At 45.1% G+C, this 19,754-nt stretch overlaps 1 protein-coding gene across 1 annotated transcript in view; it reads right to left on the bottom strand.

The window, feature by feature from the left end:
• Positions 1-19,754, bottom strand: part of TM9SF3 (transmembrane 9 superfamily member 3) — a 300,030-nt gene that overhangs the window by 144,509 nt on the left and 135,767 nt on the right. Inside the window, exons 5-7 of the mRNA XM_078643122.1 lie at positions 17,506-17,583; positions 11,163-11,294; positions 6,107-6,273 (exon numbers count right to left, since the gene is read on the bottom strand). Coding sequence (XP_078499248.1) covers positions 6,107-6,273; positions 11,163-11,294; positions 17,506-17,583 — 377 coding nt within the window. The remainder of the gene's footprint in view (positions 1-6,106; positions 6,274-11,162; positions 11,295-17,505; positions 17,584-19,754) is intronic.

Genomic DNA, 19,754 nt, shown 5'->3' on the forward strand with positions numbered 1-19,754 from the left:
AATAAATCGATCGTTGACTTCACCTAGAAGACTCTGAGTTTCTGTGGTCTGGATCAGGAAGAACCCGAGGTCTCTGGGTGTACCCTGACACCGCTGGGTTACCGGTTCTGTGCCGGTTGTTAAAAACCCAGTACCTCAGCGGGGACCGAAAAAGAGAAGGCTGATCTGAAGCCGTAGAAAGGCGGAGATGGCCGAAAGATAACCTTTGATAGTGCCCAGAGCAGAGCCCTGCTGGGCCAAAGAAAGAAGGAACAGAACGACCTCGGAAAGAGGGGCAGAAAGGGGTTCCACAGTCTTTGCTGTGCACCATGCAACAAACTTGTTCCACCTGCAGGCGTATACCGTTTTAGTGGAGGGACGCCTGGCTTCCAAAATGACATCAAAGACTTCGGGAGGAAGATCGAAAGCTGTCAACTGTCACCGTTCAATCTCCATGCATTGAGGTGGAGGGTGGACAGGTTCAGGTGGAGGACCATCCCCTGCTGCTGCGACAGAAGATCCTCCCAAAGAGGCAGTCGGAACAGGGGATCGATTGAGTAGCTCGGGATACCAGTATCTTTGTGCCCAATCCGGAGTCACAAGAATGACTTGGGCCCGGTCGCGCCAAATCTTCTTCAGCACTCTGGGAAGAAGAGGTATAGGCGGAAAGACGTGCAATAGACCGCAACTCCACTCACGACGAAAAGCGTTGCAGAGCGAGTGCCGCCTTGGAAATTCCAATGCGCAGAACAGATTACATTGTGCCTTCTCTTCGGTGGCGAATAGATCTAACCAAGGCTCTTCCCACTGCTGAAAGAGACCTTGCACCACGTCAGAGTTCAGACGCCATTCGTGATCCATCAAGCACCGACGGCTGAGTTTGTCCGCCCTGGCATTCAGAGAACCTGCCAGGTGTTAAACCACCAAGGTAATGCCTTGACGTTCCAGCCATGTCCAGAGGCACAGAGCCTCCTGACATAAGGGCCAGGACCCCACCCCGCCCTGTTTGTTGCAATAACACCTGGCGGTGGTGTTGTCCGTGAACACCAGCACCACACTTCCCAAGATAGAGGAAAGAAATGTTTTCAATGCAAATCGGGTCTCCCGTAGCTACAAAAGGTTGATACGGAGCCGGGCCTCTGCCGGAGAACAGAGACCTCTGATCTCCGCCTCTCCCAAGTGGCCTCCCCATCCCAGGAGGGACGTATCCGTCACCACTGTGTGCTCCGGTTGGGGAAAGGAGAGGGATGTGCCATTGACCAAATCAAGATTCATGAGCCACCACTGCAATTGACCAGAAAGTAATGGGAATAACAACCACGTCCTACTTCTGGCCCAGGAATGCGCTCGATGGCCCCCTTGGCCAAGAGGGCCATAACTTCCTGTTGGAGAAGCGCAAAGTGATCCCATGACATGCGGTGGAACTGAGGTGGGATGGCTGGGGGGGTAGACTCGAAGAGGAGGTAGTAACCCCTCCGGACGATTTGCAGCACCCACTTGTCTGAAGTGACAGAACGCCATTGGGAAAGATGATGGCGAATCCTGCCGCACACAGGCGTGGGGTGCACCCCTAAGCTCGGACTAGGAAGGCTTTGAGGCAGATGCTGCGGGAGCAGAGGTGGATTGACCTGCACGCTAGATCCCTGTGCCGCCACTGCAGCCTCCACGCCCACGGACGCGCTGAGTGTGGTTCTGCGCAGGCTTCTGACTGAACGAGCAGGCAGGGGCGCCCCTTCCGTGGCTACGAAAGGAAGGAAAGGTAGACGTGGCCGTGCTCGTGGTGGAGAGACCCAAGGACTTGGCCGTAGCCCGAGAGTCCTTAAAACGGCCCAGCGCACAGTCGCTTGATCGCCAAACAGGCGAGTGCCATCAAAGGGCATGTCCATGAACGAGCTCTGAACATCTGGCGAGAACCCAGTAGATCTCAACCAGGCATGGCGACAAAGCGCCACAGTCGTAGCAATCGCCCTACCTAGTGAGTCCTTCGTGTCCAAACCACACCGAATGGCGAACTTAGCCGCATCTTTACCCTCTGCAACAGCTTGGGACAGCACAGCTTGGTCCTCCTCAGGTCACTGAGGCAACACCTGTGCAACTGTATCCCACACCGCGTGGGAATAGCGGCCCAAGAGACATGCGGTGTTCACTGACTGTAGCCCTAAGCTGGCCGAAGAGAACAACCGATTGTCGAATAGCTCCAGCCTCTTAAGAGTCCTTATCCGGCACAGCCGTGGGAAAGGCACTCTGGGACGTCGAAGGTAGGATGACCAGGCTCTCGGGCGTGGGATGAGTGGTCAGAAAGGTAGGGTCACCCGGCGCCGGGCGATGACGCCCAACGACGTTCTTATCCACAGGGGCCCCCTGTGGCTGGCCGCAACCAAGTGCCCAGTAAGACGTCAGTGAGGGCGTCATTAAAGGGCAGCAGGGGCTCCGACGAGGTGGACACCGTCTGGAGCACCTCAGTGAGGAGATTCGTTTTTAGGGCCACCGTAGGGAGATCAAGGTTGAGAACCTCAGCTGCCCGACGGAGCACCACTGTGTAAGACGCTCCCTCCTCCATGGTAGGCGAGGGAGAGGCAAACCACAGGTCAGAGGAGACATCAAGGTCACTGGCCTCCTCCAACTCGTCCACCCAGTCCTGCTCAGAGTCACACGGACGAGCAAGAGGGTCCTCGGACCCCTTCCAGTCGTCCTCCACCTCCACTGTATGTGGTACAGACTGCAGCGGCAGGGCAGGGACTGGGGAAGAAACAAACAGCGCCGGAAACAGTGCCGAGAACGGCGCTGGACGGGCTGAACAGGCGCCGTGTCCCAATGCAAATCCCAGGCAGGGACAAAAGTATCCTGGAACCTGGGCAGGGGCGAAACAAATGGCACCCACTGTGGCCAGGAGGCGGAGCCGGGGCTGGAAGGGTGGGACCTTGTGGCGCATTGGCCGGAGCCAGCGGCGCAGGATCCTGTGGCGCCGGGGCAGGAGCCGGCTCGCCAGGATCCTGACACGGGACCGCGGGGCCCGAAGGAGCACAGGCGGTCCATGTTAGCATGAAATTCTTGCACCTGTGCGGGAGTCGCCGACGAACCCGGATAAGGTGGGTAGGTCGCGGGACTCCCGGGATCCGAAGGAGCCGCAGGGGCAGAACCCCTGTCCCCCTCGTCCGCATCCAGGGACCGACTGGGGGGACATCGGAGAGCGACAACGCTTCTTCGACTTCTTTTTGTGCAGTCTCTTACCCGAATCAGAGGGTGAAGTCCTGGAACCCGAGGATCGATGATGGGGGCACCACGAGCGTTCTGTGGAGCGGCCCCTAGACCGTAAACGGCACTGGAAACAAACCAATGCCTCCACCCCACGCAGATGGAATTTCGTTTCAGCACAGCACCAAATCAGCACTATTAACAGTGATAGAGGAACTTAAAACATCTCTGGACCGGGGAAGCTCTGCAGCTCTATTACTTCTGGAATTGAGCACAGCGTTTGTAAAGGTGGACCACCACATTTTGCAAAATAGACTGATGGCCACAGGTGTCTAAGGCAACACTCTACAGTGGCTGGATTAGTTTCTGGAATGGAGAACCTTCCAAGTTATGGAAAACAATCTCCTCTCCTGTTTGATGCCTCTGACCTGCGAGGTGCCTCAGGGATCCTTGCGGAGTCCCACTCTGTTTAATGTCTATATGGAGCTACTTTCATGGATAACCCAAGAGTTTGATGTTTTCATGACTTCCTACGCTGATGCCACCCAGGTGGTTATTTCCTTAGACCCCAGAATCAACGGGGACTCCGATAGTCTAGCTCCCTGTATGGAAAGAGGGGATGGATGGCAGCTGTTTAAACTTTAATGGAGATTAAACCGGGCTAATGGTCCTCGGAAATAAGGCAGTACCTAGGCCTTTAATCAGTTGGCCCAACTGCCTAGGTAGCTTACCCACTCTGAAGGAATCGATTAAAAATCTGGGTTTCTGGCTCGAAAAGGATCTAACAATGGTGACCCAAGCCAAGAAACTAGTACCATACAGCTTAGAAAGACAGTGGTCCATTCCCTGGTCACGTTACGCCTGTACTATGGAAATTCACTTTTACTAGGGTCTCCCAAATACGTGATCAACAGACTTCAGGTGGTCCAGAACACAGCAGCAAGGCTACTGTGAAAGGCCCCAATCAAGGAATCAGCCAGGAGGCATCTCAAAGCACTCCAGCGGAGGCCAGAATCAACATCAAGGCACTTGTCATGACTCACAGAGCTCTACACAACATGGGTCCCAGAAAAGTGATAAACCTGCTGACCCTTTATGTCCCAAACAGGAGCTTGAGATCTGGCTCTGACCAACTTCTAAAAACAACAAGAATCAGGAGAGCCAGGTGGGGAGGCAGATCCTTCACTCACCTAGCACCCAAGTTATGGAACTCATTACCTTGCAAATCTCGAATCCTGACTAAGGAAGCAGCATTCAGAAAGTCAATCAAAACAAGGCTGTTCAATCAGTATCACTAACCGACCTCTAGCCTTCGTTTAGCATCAGTCTCCTAGCGGTGGGAAACCCTCTGGTAGCTACGTGTTCTACAAATCTCTTAAATAAAAAAAATAAAAAATAAAAATATGGCAGTGGTGAGGTTGTTCCCACTGTATTGTTGAGGCAACAACAAATAAATACCACCTATGCGAGACCTGCTGAGCTGATGCCACTTGTACGGTACTACTAGACCTGCTCATGCCCCTGGGGAGCTGAAGAGTAGCGGGTCTGAATGAGTCTGGCCTGCTCTACCCTATAAACCACACTGAGCACACCTATTTAGATTTGGCCACACAGACATCACCGTTGCAAGGATTACTCTGCGCTGCTGTCTTTTGGCCTACAGTCAGCCTGTTCTCGACCTGCTCATGCCCCCCACAGCAATACGGGGGGGTGGCAGGGTCTGTAATTTGCCTTAGTAACTGGTGACTCAGAATAGTCTCTATTTGTTAGAAACCGAACACCGGTGGTATATGCTAAGTAATGTACATCACAAGTTCACATGTCAAAACACCATGCCTGTAAATGCCTCATGTCATTGCGGAGTGAATTCTCTCCCTATATCTCTTATTTCCCCTCCTTTTTTTCTCTCTTATTCTATTACCGATACAGTATGGATTACAGCCTCTGTATTGGACATATTATTGTCATAGCTCCATTGAATTGTAAGAGGCTTTCTGTATCCACTTTACTCTGTAATGTTTGGAATCTAATAAAAAGAATACAAGAAAACAAAAGGTTAGACCCAATTGTCAGGATTTCTTCAATATCTCAACGGTGACATCTGGAAACATGACATCCTTGCTTCTAATCCAAAAATGGACTTCGATTATCACCATCCCTTACAAGGAATGTATTGCTCTTTCTTCTATGTGGAAAAAGGTACTTTGACCTATGGTGCATGGGATATTCCTTTACATGGGAAGCAGAGCATTTTGGTGTAAGTAACCTAAAGCTTTCTTGTGGACTAGCTGCATATTAAGATAGGGACTTCCTTTTGGTTTTAGGGTTGGAGGGTAACATAAGAGCCTTGTGTTGATACATTATGGCATATGATCTCATTCCACTAAGAAACATTCTCATGCAATGAGAAGGATGGAGGGACTACTAGTAGAATTACTGGTGCAATTTGGTAACTTTGGGGTTATTTAATGCAAAAACACACAAACAAAGAAAGCAAATGAGTTTCAGGGTAATCAGTCACACATGAGTTATTCGAAATAACTTAATTGAAAAGATCTAACTTAAGAGAATATACACAAAAAGAAATGTACATTGGGGCTACATTTATGCATATAAAAGAACATTTAATTTGTTTTGGTAGTACATCTTTCTAAAATGAAAACGGTACGAAAATTTTATAGGAATGTGGAGCTAGAAATAGGTTAAAACCTTTTTAATTAAATGCTTCTCTCTTGTAACTTTCACTGCACAAAATTAGAATGTTGAAGTTCCTACTGATTACAGAGGAAAGCAAGCTTTACATTTTCCCATTTCCATATAAGCTAGCGTATGTATTATGTTTGAATGCACAATGTTTATTTTCTTGGATAATTTTTTAAAAGATGTAAAACCAGATTCTGATGAGCTACATCAATCGCCGAAGTATACTCACTCTGTGTACAAGTCTTCAATCATTGCAACAATGATGACTATTAGAGACACTGAAAAAATCTGGCAGCCTGAACCGATGAGCGATGAGAATATCAAGGGATGGCTAGATGGTCGGAAAACATCGCCATGTACCTGTTTCCAGCCATATTCATCTCCTAGATCTCTGTCCTGAAATTACAATACAAAAGTAAATGCAAAAGGTTCTTATCACCAACATACTCAATGTAAGCTAAGTTTATCACAACTACTATTGAGGACTTAAGGTTATGACATTCCAAAGCATTAAAAGCAGAATGGTTACTGACCTGTAACAATTCTTCGTCAGCAAGCGTGCCCTATGGACATAGATAATCTTCCAATAGTTCCCAGCCACCAGTATACACCCTGGAAACACCCAAAATTGCATTTTCTAAACATTTTAACTGTCATGCAATGTTTGTCCCCACCCATTTTTAATATCACTTTAAAAAAACAGGAAATGAAAGAAAATACTATGTAAAACACAGTGCTTAGAGAAAAGGGAGACTGCCTTTTTAAATCTTGTATTAAAAGTAAGTGAAGCTTACTTTGATTAAGAGTTCTGCTTCTCAGGATCTTTTTTTTTTAACCACAGCTCTTTTTTAAGTCAAAGGAAACCACCTATTGCAGCCGATGCCCCTAGACAATGTAAGGTTTCAGCGTTAAGTGCCAGTCGTTGTGACAATCCCTCAATTATTCCCACAGGAATATGCTAAATACACGCAGGCCTCATACTTTCCTTCCATATGGAAAAAAGGTGCAATGCAAGAGAAGCAGTGTACACAATGGTGCAGATCAGTTTTTTTTTACTTTGTCAGGATCCTGACCGAAGGAGCTGTCTTGTCACCAGTGTTCTCTTGTTATGCTTTTAAAGCTGCCTATTGGCTAATACTGCCTTTGCATTCCCTTACAATTTTCTCTTCAATAAAATCCGTATGCTCTCTGTTTTTCTATAGGCGGGAATATTCTAATGCTTATGATTTTGGTGAGGATCAACTTCAAGAAAAGAGCAAGTTACTTAACTTCTGTAACAATATATCTGTAAGAGCGGGAATAGCAACCACAACCTACTTCTGGCACAGGGACCCGTTCGACAGCTCCCTTGGCCAAGAGAGTTGAAACTTCCTAGCGGGGAGGCGCCACATGATCCTCCAACAAACGGTCGAAAGACAGTGGCATGGAGGGAGGCGTAGTCTTGAAGGGGAGGGAGAATCCCGTTTGGACTAACTGCAAAACCCAGCTGTATGAGGTGATGGATTGCCAATGGGGCAGGTGATGGCGAATCCTGCCACCCACTAGCCGCTGATGGGCCTGACTGGTCAGACTAGGAGGGTTTGGAGGCTGCTGCAGATTGAGTATGGGTGGACTGGCCCACCTGCTGGCTCTCAGACCCATGAGGTTGCTGGGTCCCGGGCCCACGCAGAAGCTGGACAGCTTGCGAGGACTGGTGGCTAGACTGGACCGGACACGGTGGGGTGCCCCTACCGTAGCCATGAAAGGGGCAAAAAGTAGACTGTGGTGGACAGGAGGATCCAGCGAAGCCCAAGGATGTGGCCGTAGCTCGAGAATCCTTGAACCACTCCAGCGCCGAGTCTGCCTTGTCACCAAAAAGGCGATGGCCATCGAAAAGCATATCCAATAAGGTGTCTTGGACATCCCCGGAAAAGCCAGACTGGCGTAGCGTCAAACTGGCGTAGCGTCAAAGGGCTACTGACGTGGCAATCGTTCTGCCCCGTGAGTCGGTGGTATCCAGCCCACAGCGTATCATAACCTAGATGATATGGGAGTATCGCCCCAAGAGGCATGCAGTATTCACAGACTGCAGTGCCAAGCTGGAGGAAGAGAACATGCGCTTCCCAAGATGATCCACCTTCTTGGGTTCCCTGTCTGGAAGGGCAGAAAACACTGCCCCTTGGAAGAGGAAGCTTGGACCACCCAGCTCTCAGGGAAAGGGTATTGGGTGGGGAAAATAGGATCGGCAAGACCAGGACCGTGGAGGCGGGCAATCGTCCATTCCGCTTGGACCAAGTTCCCAGAAGGACATCAGTGAGGGCTTTGTTGAAGGGCAAGAGGGGTTCTGAGGTAGTTGCCGCAGGTTGAAGCACCTCCGTCAGATTAGTTCTGACATCCACTGTCGAGAGCTCCAAGCCCAAAGCTTCGGTTGCCCTACGCACCACTACAGCATAGGACTCTCCCTCCTCCATAGCCACGGTAGGGGAGAAAGCATGCCAAGGTCTGGGGAAGTGTCCAGACCACTGGTGTCACCCAATTCCTTTCTCCAGTTCGGTTCTTCCAGCTGGTCTGCCAAAGGGTCCAGCGACCCCTCCCAATCCTCATCACCACCTTCAGGGTGATAGATAACACCTAGGTTGAACAAGCAAACAAAAGTACCCTCCGCCGTCTGATTCGACGTCGGTCGACGTTGATCTGGCTCCGGGTCCATCTCAAGGCTGAGGATGGGGACGGCGTCGGCCAAGGACACAGCTGGTGCCATGGGCGTCATCTGCAATATCGGTGTGGGGAAGGGCACGTAATGTCGACCGGCGTTGATGTGAATCCAAGCCCGAATCCTCGGGGGCCCTCCGGCGTCTGCGCCGGAGCCACCAGCATCAGAAGCCCAGGATCCCCAACTAGCTCCGCAGGTGCGACCTGCTGAGTCAGGCTGCCCAAAGATGCGTTGAAGGGATTCGTAAAAGGCGCGAAGCTGGGCAGGGGATGCCCCGGCTCCGGGAAACGGAGGGAGGCGCGGAGTCGTCCCTGAAGGAGGCTCCAAGGACGAAGCCTTAGTGCGACGATGCTCTGGATCCCGCATCACGTCCGTCGGGGGACGTGAAAAGCGAAGATGCCTTCTTCTTGTGCTTTGACTTACCCAATGAATGTGAAGATTGTGACGAGGTGCGGGGGCTCCGCGAGCGGTCCCGAGACTTTCCTCTGGAGCCAGACAGGGAACATAGCGGAGCCGGCTGCAAAGACTTCAGATTCATGGCCCGGCAGTCCGAGCACGACTTTGGGTCGTGGTCGCGTTCCAGACACCAAAGACAAATGAGGTGCGTGTCCGTCACAGACATCAATGGGACATCACTCGCGCACCAGGAGTCGATGACTCAAAAAAGAGGTTGACACAAGTCAAAAAAAGTTTAATCAAAAAGTGACTAAGGGGCAAGCTCTCTCCAGATCTGCGCTAGGCTGGCACAGAAAAGGAAAGAACTGACGTCAGTGCGGAGTTTAAGTAGGCACCGCAACGTCACCCCAGCGACCATGAGTCGACAAACACCACCTACTGATGCGCAGGGGTACTGCTAAGAGAAAACAAATTCTCCGGATTCAGTCTGACGCCTGGGGGTAATTCGAAGGTAAGGAATCTATAACTAACGGTCTCTTTCAGATCCTTATTAATGCAACGAAAACGCCAACAGGAAATCATGCTTTGCAAATAGCCATTAATAAGATAGTTTACATCCGTTAGGGTGAGTCTATAAAACGTACGTTAGTATGTGGCTAGAACTTCTAGACTTAGAGGGGATCTGCAGTAAGAAGTTCCTTAAGTAGAGGGGACAGATCCTTGAAAGAGTGGATGACTTGGGGACTGGGATCTCAGTCACCAGCTTTAATCCTTGGGGGACTAAAGTCTAAATCCTAATATTGCTGAAAACAATACCCATAATAACTTAGTGTTGTTGCATTTTTCCCTTTATTAACCTGGTTTATGAATGTGAGCAAAGTTTTGTGAATCAACCCCAGGATAATATCAAGATATGAAGTTGAAATTAGATTTATGATTAACTTGGGAGGCTGGGAAGAAATGTTTCATTCTTCATCATTCCCCTTTTACGGAGTCGTGATGCATTATTTGATGGTCACAATGACGGCTTGACAGAATTTCAGGATAGGTTTGGGGCGGAATAGTAATACTCCATTAAGAATGAGATAACCGTCAGCAAGAAAGGGTCCAGGAAAATCTAGGTGGAATTGGTTACTAAAGCAAAATGGGAATAAAATACAAATTTTATCAAATTCTACCTGTATTTAATGATGATGTTAAGGTGGAGTGAAAGATTTTTAGGTCACTGAGGTGTGATTTAGAGGATATTACTCCTGCCATCTTGAGGTAATCTAGGAGCTCTGTCCACCAGCCCCACTGACCACTCTTAACATTGGCAGGAACTGCAGTCACAGCAGTTCTGGTCAGTGTAGTTTAAGTTTGACAGACGGCTCCGTAAAACAGGAGCTGCCTGTTAAACTTTTACTATATTTTTCAAAAACAAAACTCCCAAAGCAGAAGTTTGCTTGGTTTAAAAAGTTGAAAACTAATGACCCCACAGCTTCAGAATTTAAAATGTTATCCTATGGTGTCTTACTGTCCCTCACTATCGAACAGAAGAAAAATAAAAGTCAGCCAACAGCCCACTGTAAATGTGGTGGTCGGTCAGCTGACAGTTGCCATTGCAATTGAGTACCCTTTCCGCCTAACTCTAAATCAGCCAGAGTATCCAAATAGGTCAAATTTTGTATTCAGTATTCCTTTAAAGAGGGGACGTTCTTCATCTATATATTTCATATTGAATAATCCTGCATTAATATTGGCTGCTTGGGTAACGCAGACAAATGTAAGGATTTAACAATGAGGAGGTGGTGTACCTCATCCTGGGGTGACTACACAGTCTTTACAAGTCTAGTACTTAATTGGGACTCAAGAAACACTGTCCTACACAGTAAGGTTTGCAAGTATCCTAGTCTACATAATAGGTCTGGATATCACGGTCACAAATAAAAGCACAAGCATGGGATTGCACATACAAAGGTGTCCATCTTCCCACTTTACTTCCCAGTAAAACCAACATGATCACAACTGAACAGCAGTGTCACAAACATAAATGTTCAAAACAAATCTCATCAATATTGAATAATCATGTGATATGCCATGTTCATTGATTATAAGTTAAGACTAACAGAGAGAGTAAGGGAGCAGTTAAGTGGATCCGAACATATCAACTGTGTGATGTACAAAAACAGAAAAAAATCAGGTTAAAATATTTTACCATGTCATCCATTTCCTCCTCTTTGCTGTATCGTGCATAATCCTTTCGCAGAGTTCTCATAAGAATCATGGACACTAAGCCCACAAGAAAAATAACCATCATGAATGAGTTGAAGATGGAAAACCAGTGTATCTAAAGGGAAAGAAAATATCAATGCTAATTACCCAAATGTTTAAACCAAAAAAAGTACTGTAATCAGCGATATTGGTGATAAAGATGGTTTTATAGCTAGAAACCTTTAAAATGCAAGTGCTGCTAGAACAGATAAAAATACCAATTCTCACTTCTAGGTTAAGTTAAACTACCAAACTGCCTGAAGCTCTTTTTTGAATCACCATCCAAGCACATGAACACACATACATATCGAGAACAGAAACATTAGTAATGACCACATCAACATCATTATCCCATGCGATTAACCTCATGGGCAAATCAGAGGCCGGAACTGGACGTTCTCCCATTATACCACTACTAAAAGAAATAAAACACTTTTTACAAGAAGCAAAGATAAGTGAAAAAACTTGCATGTATTAAAAAGAAGGAACCATTGTTACCTGTAACCACTGTTCTCCAGAGTGGGTTATCTTCTCTATTTTTACTAGGTACAAATTTCAGAACTCCATGAATACTTCAATAATATTTCCACATCTATTCAAACTCATAATGCCATAAGAAGGAAGTGCTGGAAACACACATTACTAACATCAAGAGGGATCCAATGACACCCAGCCCCTAGGTGACACCACAGATTAATGTGTGCAGCAGGGAGCACATCTGCTTTGATAACCGTCATTAGCACAAAAAGCTATTAAAGGAACTGTAAAACAGAAGCGCAGTCGATAGGAACCGCAGAAGAAAGAATATGTAATGCCCTACCAAATTGGCTCAACCAGATTGATAAACAAAACAGGCAAATAAATACCAGAATTCATATGCAACTAGAAATCAAGGATGTGAAACTTCGCACAAAGAACAAAAATTGGCTCATCACTTTGAAAAACTGTAAAAAGATAATCAAGAATGAGAGCATTGAATTTGCTGATGTACAGACCGGAAGAAAGAAAATACAAGCAAATGAATTGAGTCAACACCGTATTTGCTGGAAGGCTCCAAAGGAGTTCTCTATCAAAACCGTAAGTTTCCAAGCCATAGGGAAAAGAAACACTACCATGAAACGATAAAAAAACTAAATAGTACTAACTGACAATACAGTCTGCAACATAATTAATCAATAATAAGATCAATTACCAAAGTTAGCAGTGGAGTTTAAAAATATGTGAAAGGGGGGAGGGGGAGATGATGGAAGGCAACATGCCCTACGGAGGAGGTAGACCAAAAGCTGATCTAAGTTTTTAAAAGTAGAAAACCTCTTTACAATTAAATTATTACATCATGCAGAGTGCCACTAAACCTGCAAAGAGGTGGATAGACTGCCAGGTTAGGTGGGCAAAAGCCTGATAGAAGAAGGTATTATTTTAGAAGTTACAGCAGATAAAGAATCCACACGTTCAACTCAATGTGCTGTCAGGTACCAATTAAACAGAAACATTCTTCAATCAGAACAAGAAGCAAAACATTAAAGGAGTTACTAGTCTATGGGCAAAAAATGCTGCATTTAGGTTACAATCACGAGACAAAGAACTGGGCAAAGAGGACAATGGATTGAAAGAGAGAAACACAAGTCGGAAGAACAAAGTGGGAGAAGGATGTAGAATAAAAAAAAAAACTGAACAAACATTAATAGACTATGTCACACAAAACAGGTCAAATTCCTTTAAGAGGTCAAAGAAAAGCATGTGTCCTGCATAACACAGGAAAGTCCACTATAAAGAGTGATTCCTAAACAAGTGTGCAAGTTAAAGAAAAAAACTGTCCAACTGCCATGGGACGTGAAGGCTATAAGTAGAACTCTAGATGCACGAAATTGGGGAGTGTAAAACTACAGATCAAAAGTAAGATGGTGAAAGGCAGGCTTTGTTAATAAAATGTACAAGTAGAAGAATTTCCTTTCAGAAGACAGGAAATGTCTCCAGTTGTAATGTGACGGACACTCTTCAAGGAAGAAAAGTATTATTACAAAGGAGGGGCATTTATACCAGATAATCCCAGAAGCTTCACAAAACCTTAAATGCAGTAGCTGTTAAGAAAATCAATTCCAGAACATAAGGAAGAAGGAATACATACCATTGCAGTATGCCACGCTGGAGTCCTTCCTGACAGTTGGACATTTTTGGACAGACTTTTAGCTAGAGAGAACTCAAAAGTTCCTTAGCAGCAAAGGTGGTAGATAGTTTATACATCATGCAGATAGAGTTTGAGGGTATCAAGACACCTACACAGAAGCTGTAGGTTACAACTGGATTACAGGCAAAAAAAAAGCTGGTAGGGAGGCACATTTTTCAGCATTTACATAATAGAAGAGGAGGAACTACATTATTTTAAAATAACTATGCCAGAATGTTATCTTAAATTCTTGAAATAAAGAAATCCAAAATTTTGAAAGGCATGAATTAATCAGTAGAAGTCAACAGCCTGTGTATGGGGCTCAGACGCTCAGTGCTTGCAAGACACTGAAACGTCTTGCCTACGTAACTGTTACGAGAATAAATGTTTTAAACCACAATAGATAGCCTTAACAGGCAAATAACAAGGGGTTCAAAACGAAAACCATTAAAAAATATTAACATTAAGTGTGAATTCCTTTAAGCAATTCCCTTCAAAAGTCGTCACAATAGACGACTTGGGGCCATATGCATGACCATTATATTTTGCGAGTCACAAAATGCGACGGTTTGCGATTCCTAATGGGGGTTACCCTTGGCACGCCCCTTCCTAATAGCAACTTGCAAACACTACTTTGCGAGTCACCTACTAGCAAAATAGCATTTGTACATACCACCACCCTTTTTTGCGGTTGCAAACGGGCCTTTTTCCCGTTTGCAATCTCAAAAAACGGTTGTACATCTGGCCTTTAACGAGGGAAGGGTATGGATGGCAGGTAACACTGACAAGACTGCAATGTATTCCATGACATTGCCCAACGCACAACCCTGCTGAGCTGGACAGATTGTAAAGTGAAGGAGCTCTTACAGGTGAGCCTTCAAGCAATCCACAAGGAATCCACATCTTTAACAGGTCACCAAGCAACAAATCATTTCCATATTGCAGAAAAAAACATCTTGGTAGAAGGGCGACACACAGACAAAAGGAAACTGACCACCTCCGGTGGCTGTTGAAAAGAAATTCAGTGCCCCCGCTGAATATTAAGCAAGGAGGTGGAGGCGGGGCGGAGTCATCTGCCATGCTGTGAGGAGTGCCTTGCCAGAACTCCTCAGTATCCCCGGGGACTTCTGTCTCACTATGAAGTCTGGACCCCACTTCAATGGACCAAGGGGGCTCAATTCGATGTCGAGGTGCACCAGACCTCCCCAGAAGCCTGGTGATCCCTGAGCGCCGCTCCGCCAGACGCCCCTGCCTTGAGACCACAGCCGCATTGGGCGGACAATATGGCGGTAGCAATTTGCCCTAAGTGAATACCCAAAGCCGTTGTCACAGCCCGGGGGGCATGACTAACTAATCGCTCCCTCTCACCCCACCTCATTCCACGAGATACCCCTGGCTATCAGCACCAACCCTTCTCTCAGCCCGGGTTCCGCCTGACCAACAGATCGACCATTACCTCCTTAGAGGACTCCAATTCTGGATCCAAGAGTGCCTCCTACTCAGATTCCAGCGCTGTACCTCCTACATTCACCCTGCTCCATGCTGATGACATTATTGGAGGGCCACCCTGAGACCTCCCCTTCCCCTGATGGCCCCAGCACGGGGATTGACTACCAGCACTGTTATTCTTCTAGTGGTGTTTTGGGTCCAGACATTATATGGCTTGTTCAGAGGCCTTGGGGCAGAGGAGCACAGGTTTACTACTGTGGCCTCACCTTCATTTCACTGCTTTCACTTGACTGGTCGACAGTGGTGCCACCAGCAGTGAGAATTCGTCATGGGTCCATGTAGTTTGGACAGACCACCCTGGCGCGACTGTCCTTGGGAGGGGAGGGAGGGGGTTGTTGGGGAGTTCTGTAGTTGTTCTGTCCCTTTTGGAAGTCTTCACATTTTCTCCGTCACCAAGATGCTCGCTATCACTTCATTACGTGGGGACGGCTGAATAGGTTGACCGGTGGCAGGCAGCCGTCTTTGCTCTGATCCCTCTTTCCCTCCTCCTGGCCGGAATAACCGCTACCTTCAGAGTAATTACTTGGAATGTCTTAGGCCTCAATTCCTCAACTAAGCGTAACATAGTTCAAACGTATCTTAAGAGGCGAGAAATACAGGTGGCATTCCTCCAGGACTCACTCAGGCAGAGTTTTGTGCTACAAAACTACTGGAGGCGAAAGATTATACCACTACTTACTTTTCCTTTGCTAGGGGAGTGAAAATATGGGAGCTCCTGGAAACCCCCTTTCTTCCTCAAGTGAAGATTATTGACCGGGAGGGACGCTTCATGGTGGTGGGGGTCAATTTGATAGGACCGACATCACTTTCAGCAACATATATGTCATGAAGACAAATCTGCCCACGTTCCTTTCTTCCATAGCACAGCATATCCCCATAGTCAGACAATTCCCGCTCCTAGTAGGGCGAGACTTAAACTGTATAGCAGATGTTATACTCGGCAGATAACAACCCCCATTCACAAACCTGCTTGGCTCTTTCGCTCTTGGACTGTGGACTGGAGACTAAGCAACACCCGGAGAGTGCATAACCATCTGGGTAATTCCTACTCATACGATTTTGGTTACATGACCTTTCTTTTCGATTCAGCATTTTACTGTGCTCTGCTTCCTTATACTACCTAGGCAGAATACCTTTCCACCTAGAGGCTGAATGTTCTAGCGCTAGATTCCCATATTTTTCAGAAAGCACATGATTTGTGATTACTTTGAGACAATTGGGCTCTGCCTCCTCACCACTTGCAGAATGGGAGGCGTTCAGTCTGGTTATTAGAGGTCACTGTATAGACAATACGGTAGGAATTCACATCTAACTCATAGGGAGATCAAGAAACTAGAGGATATTCTAGCAGACTTGGAAATGACTTGTCAGTAACACTGCAGCACCAGACTGCCTACAAACAGAATGGAAAAAGTTTCTGGTGCTATCTGAACGCCTCCGGACTTATAATTGTAAACCTACATCACCATGAACGCAACAAGATGGGGCGACTTCTAGCTTGGTTAGCCAACTCTGACCGACTTACTTCACAATCCCCCCAATTACACAGATCCGACAACAAGATGGTATATAACCAGACCAAAATCAATAGGGCTTTTAGGAAAATTATACTAAGCTCTATGCCCGATGGGAAGAGGCCCGTCTTGAGCGTAAGTATTACTATGTCCTAGAGGCAAAGATGCACAGAATCCCCGAGTGGATGCGGCCTTGCTGGGAGGAGAAATCCTGGTACATGCATACAAAGGATTCAGAGATGAAAGGAATACACACAGACCAAATAAATGTAATTACCTCTTAATCATAAGCGAGGTATTAAGCTGAATGAGTACCACTGGATAACTGTTTAGTTTACATAATAATACTCTGGCTCCAGAGGGCATATAAGGTTCTCCTTGTGTTGTATACACATGGCATCTTCAAATGGCAGAGGGCACACACATTTTCAATGTTTCAATTGCTGCCATCCAATTTGATTGCCTGGGTTCTCAGCCCTCTGAAGAGCTTTTAATCCCATAGGGAAACAATGTTTCCTTTTCCAAAGAGATTTATTTTTTAAATGTATAATCCTAGGAGGACTGGTGGATGTAGATATGTGAATAAACTGAAAACACGTACAGAAGTACCTGGCTCATTGACTCCTTAAAGCCCACCCAAAGCAAACATCTCAAAAACACTAATGAACAGATATGCACAAAACCAAGTAACACACTCCTGTGATTAAAGTTCTAGATGCATGCAAAGTCTGGTATAATTCCGTGCTACCGTTTTTGCTGTAGAGGAAAGCAAACGTTTGAGGAATTCAAATGAGAAAATCCAACCTTTTTTGTATGCATTCCTTAATTAAACCCGCACCTCCACCAGCCAGTACCTCAAAGGATGTACACAAAACATGACTTTTTTAATTGAGAGGAATGATCACAAATCCTCTAATGGCACTAGGATGTTAGGTCAATACATAGCACTTCTTATACACAGCTAAAAGAGGAAAATTAACTGTAATGAGATCATTGTCTAAACTAACTTTCAAACAGCAACAATTTGCATCATATTTGGAGTGAAGATAGAAGAGGCAAAACTAATACAAACTAATGAGTCAAGAACAGCTGCATACCCGGTGTTGAAAAAACGATGGGTCAAGATACTTATCGAATCGATCTTCAAATTTGACATCAGATTTTTTCCATTTCACCTAAAAAAAAAAATAATCAGAGCTTAAGTGAAAATTACAAAATTACAGAGGTTTTAGTCAAGATTTCTTATGTTTTTAAGTATTACTATTTTTAAATCAGAATTCTTAAAATACAATCTTAATTTAGGTAAATCTGTATCAAGATTTAAAAGATGTTCATCTGAATTACTTAGAAACACTTTTTCTGCTTGCAATCAAATAGTTAACAGAAAATTCAGGTGGCATTATAAATAAGGCTCCGGTTGTGTTTTCTGTCTGCATTTATCTTTAAAAGTGGATAAATACAGAAAATTGTGCTTCTTTTAAGTGACTCTCTCTGCTTTCTTTCATGAATTATAGGCCAGCAGCTGAGCAGATGAACAGCATGGGAAATTAAAAAACAGGATGAAATGTCTTTAAATAAAGGAATATGATAGCATATATTTATGGTATAGTGCTAATATCTACCAGTGTATGTATTGTGTAATATTTAGCAGCTTAAATAGTTAAAACACGACAGACTTCAAAGTATTAGTGCACGTCTGACAGTTAAATAGATATGGAAAGGTACAGGTTTACAACTTTATTTATGCTCAAACACAAAATAAATATGGACAAATACAGATAAAATGGCCAAAAAATAAATATGGATAAATACAGACGGAAATGGCCAAAAAATAAGTACCATAAAACCGGGAGCCCTAATTATAAACCTCTAAGTTCACAAATAATGTGCAGCTGTTATCCAGACCCTAATAATTAACCCTTTTAGTGCACAGTGTCACACATTTGAGGCATTTCATGGAAAAGGGTTCATTTCTTTTTTCCACAAAAGACACCAAGGCCAAATGTGTGACCTTTTTCATCCCCACATGTTGGAGATTGTAACGGTGCGAATGACTTATGTCCCCAGGAGAGGCCTGAGAATATAGATAAAATGTGGCTATTTTGGGTATTCTTTCTCTTTATAAAAAGTGGGAGAAAAGTGTTATTTAAAAAAAAAAAATAGTATATACAAAATGTTTGCACCCTCTTCCGAGCTTTAAGATGCAGAGAACGTAAAACAAGGTTTTGCACTACAGATTGTCAGTTTAGCAAGTGGAGATCAATATTCTATTTTGTTTTTAAAAGCTTTGAGGTTTTTTTGATTATTTTTTTCGTGCGGTAGCATGTCTACATTACTTCTTGCCATAATACTGAACACCTTAGAAAACATGAGTTCAATCAGGTTATATCTTAGTGCCCTTTATATTTCTTTTTTATATAAATGCCCTTTTTAACAGACTATACACATAGCATCCCAAAAGTGGTTTGCGCCTAGTCACAGTTTTATTATTGGCGGACAATGACGTCCTTCCGGACGTACTGCAAAAGGTCTGTAAGCTCTTTTAAATGGGTTTTATAGTTTTATGCAGCAGTTAAATCTCAAAGTAAATAATGAAAAATCCTACATTTTAACATGCTGGCCAAAGTCTAGACACTCAGAGTTGTTTTATAGCAGCCATACACCAATAAAGAAAATAACCAATTTTAGTTACCTGGGCATTCTATTTAGCGCAAATTTGAAATGGCACAGTCTGATTCTTCGAAAATCCCAGTCAATGGAGAAGACCTGTGAATCTTTGTTTAGATTCACAGAAAATTAAGGACACAATCCCCTTAATGAACTGATAATGCTATACAGAAGTAAATGTCTATTGGTGGGTTCATATGGTGCAGGAGTCTGGGGACATACACCTGTAAATACCCTCAGGGAAGCAGAAAACACGTTTTTGGCAAGGTTTTTAGGAATTCCCACTTCCGAATCAAGTTTTATTACTCAAAGGAATGGGCCTTGATGTAATAAAAGACAAGAAAACAAGTTACTTACCTATAACTTTGGTTCCCCAGTATTGGTAACTTTCATAGATTCCCATGCTTTGTATCATTCCCCGTCGTCGGAATGGGAGCCTCGGTAGTATAAAAACCATAGAAACAAAAGAGAAACCTAGGCCTAGGCCTCATCTCATTTTGTATTCTATCCACCTCTTTTTGTGAAAAAGAGACCAAACTTCTGCCAGGACCAATCAGAGCAGCCTCACCCTCTAGAACCTTCCTGAGAGAGCTCAGAGCCTCAGATTTTCGTAGCCGTTGTGCAAACAGCCACTAACTCTGTAAAAGGATGAGCTTTCCCAGGGGAGGCGGGCGGGCGC

The sequence above is a fragment of the Lissotriton helveticus genome, chromosome 5_1, assembly GCF_964261635.1.
Source record: "Lissotriton helveticus chromosome 5_1, aLisHel1.1, whole genome shotgun sequence".
NCBI lineage: Eukaryota > Metazoa > Chordata > Amphibia > Caudata > Salamandridae > Lissotriton > Lissotriton helveticus.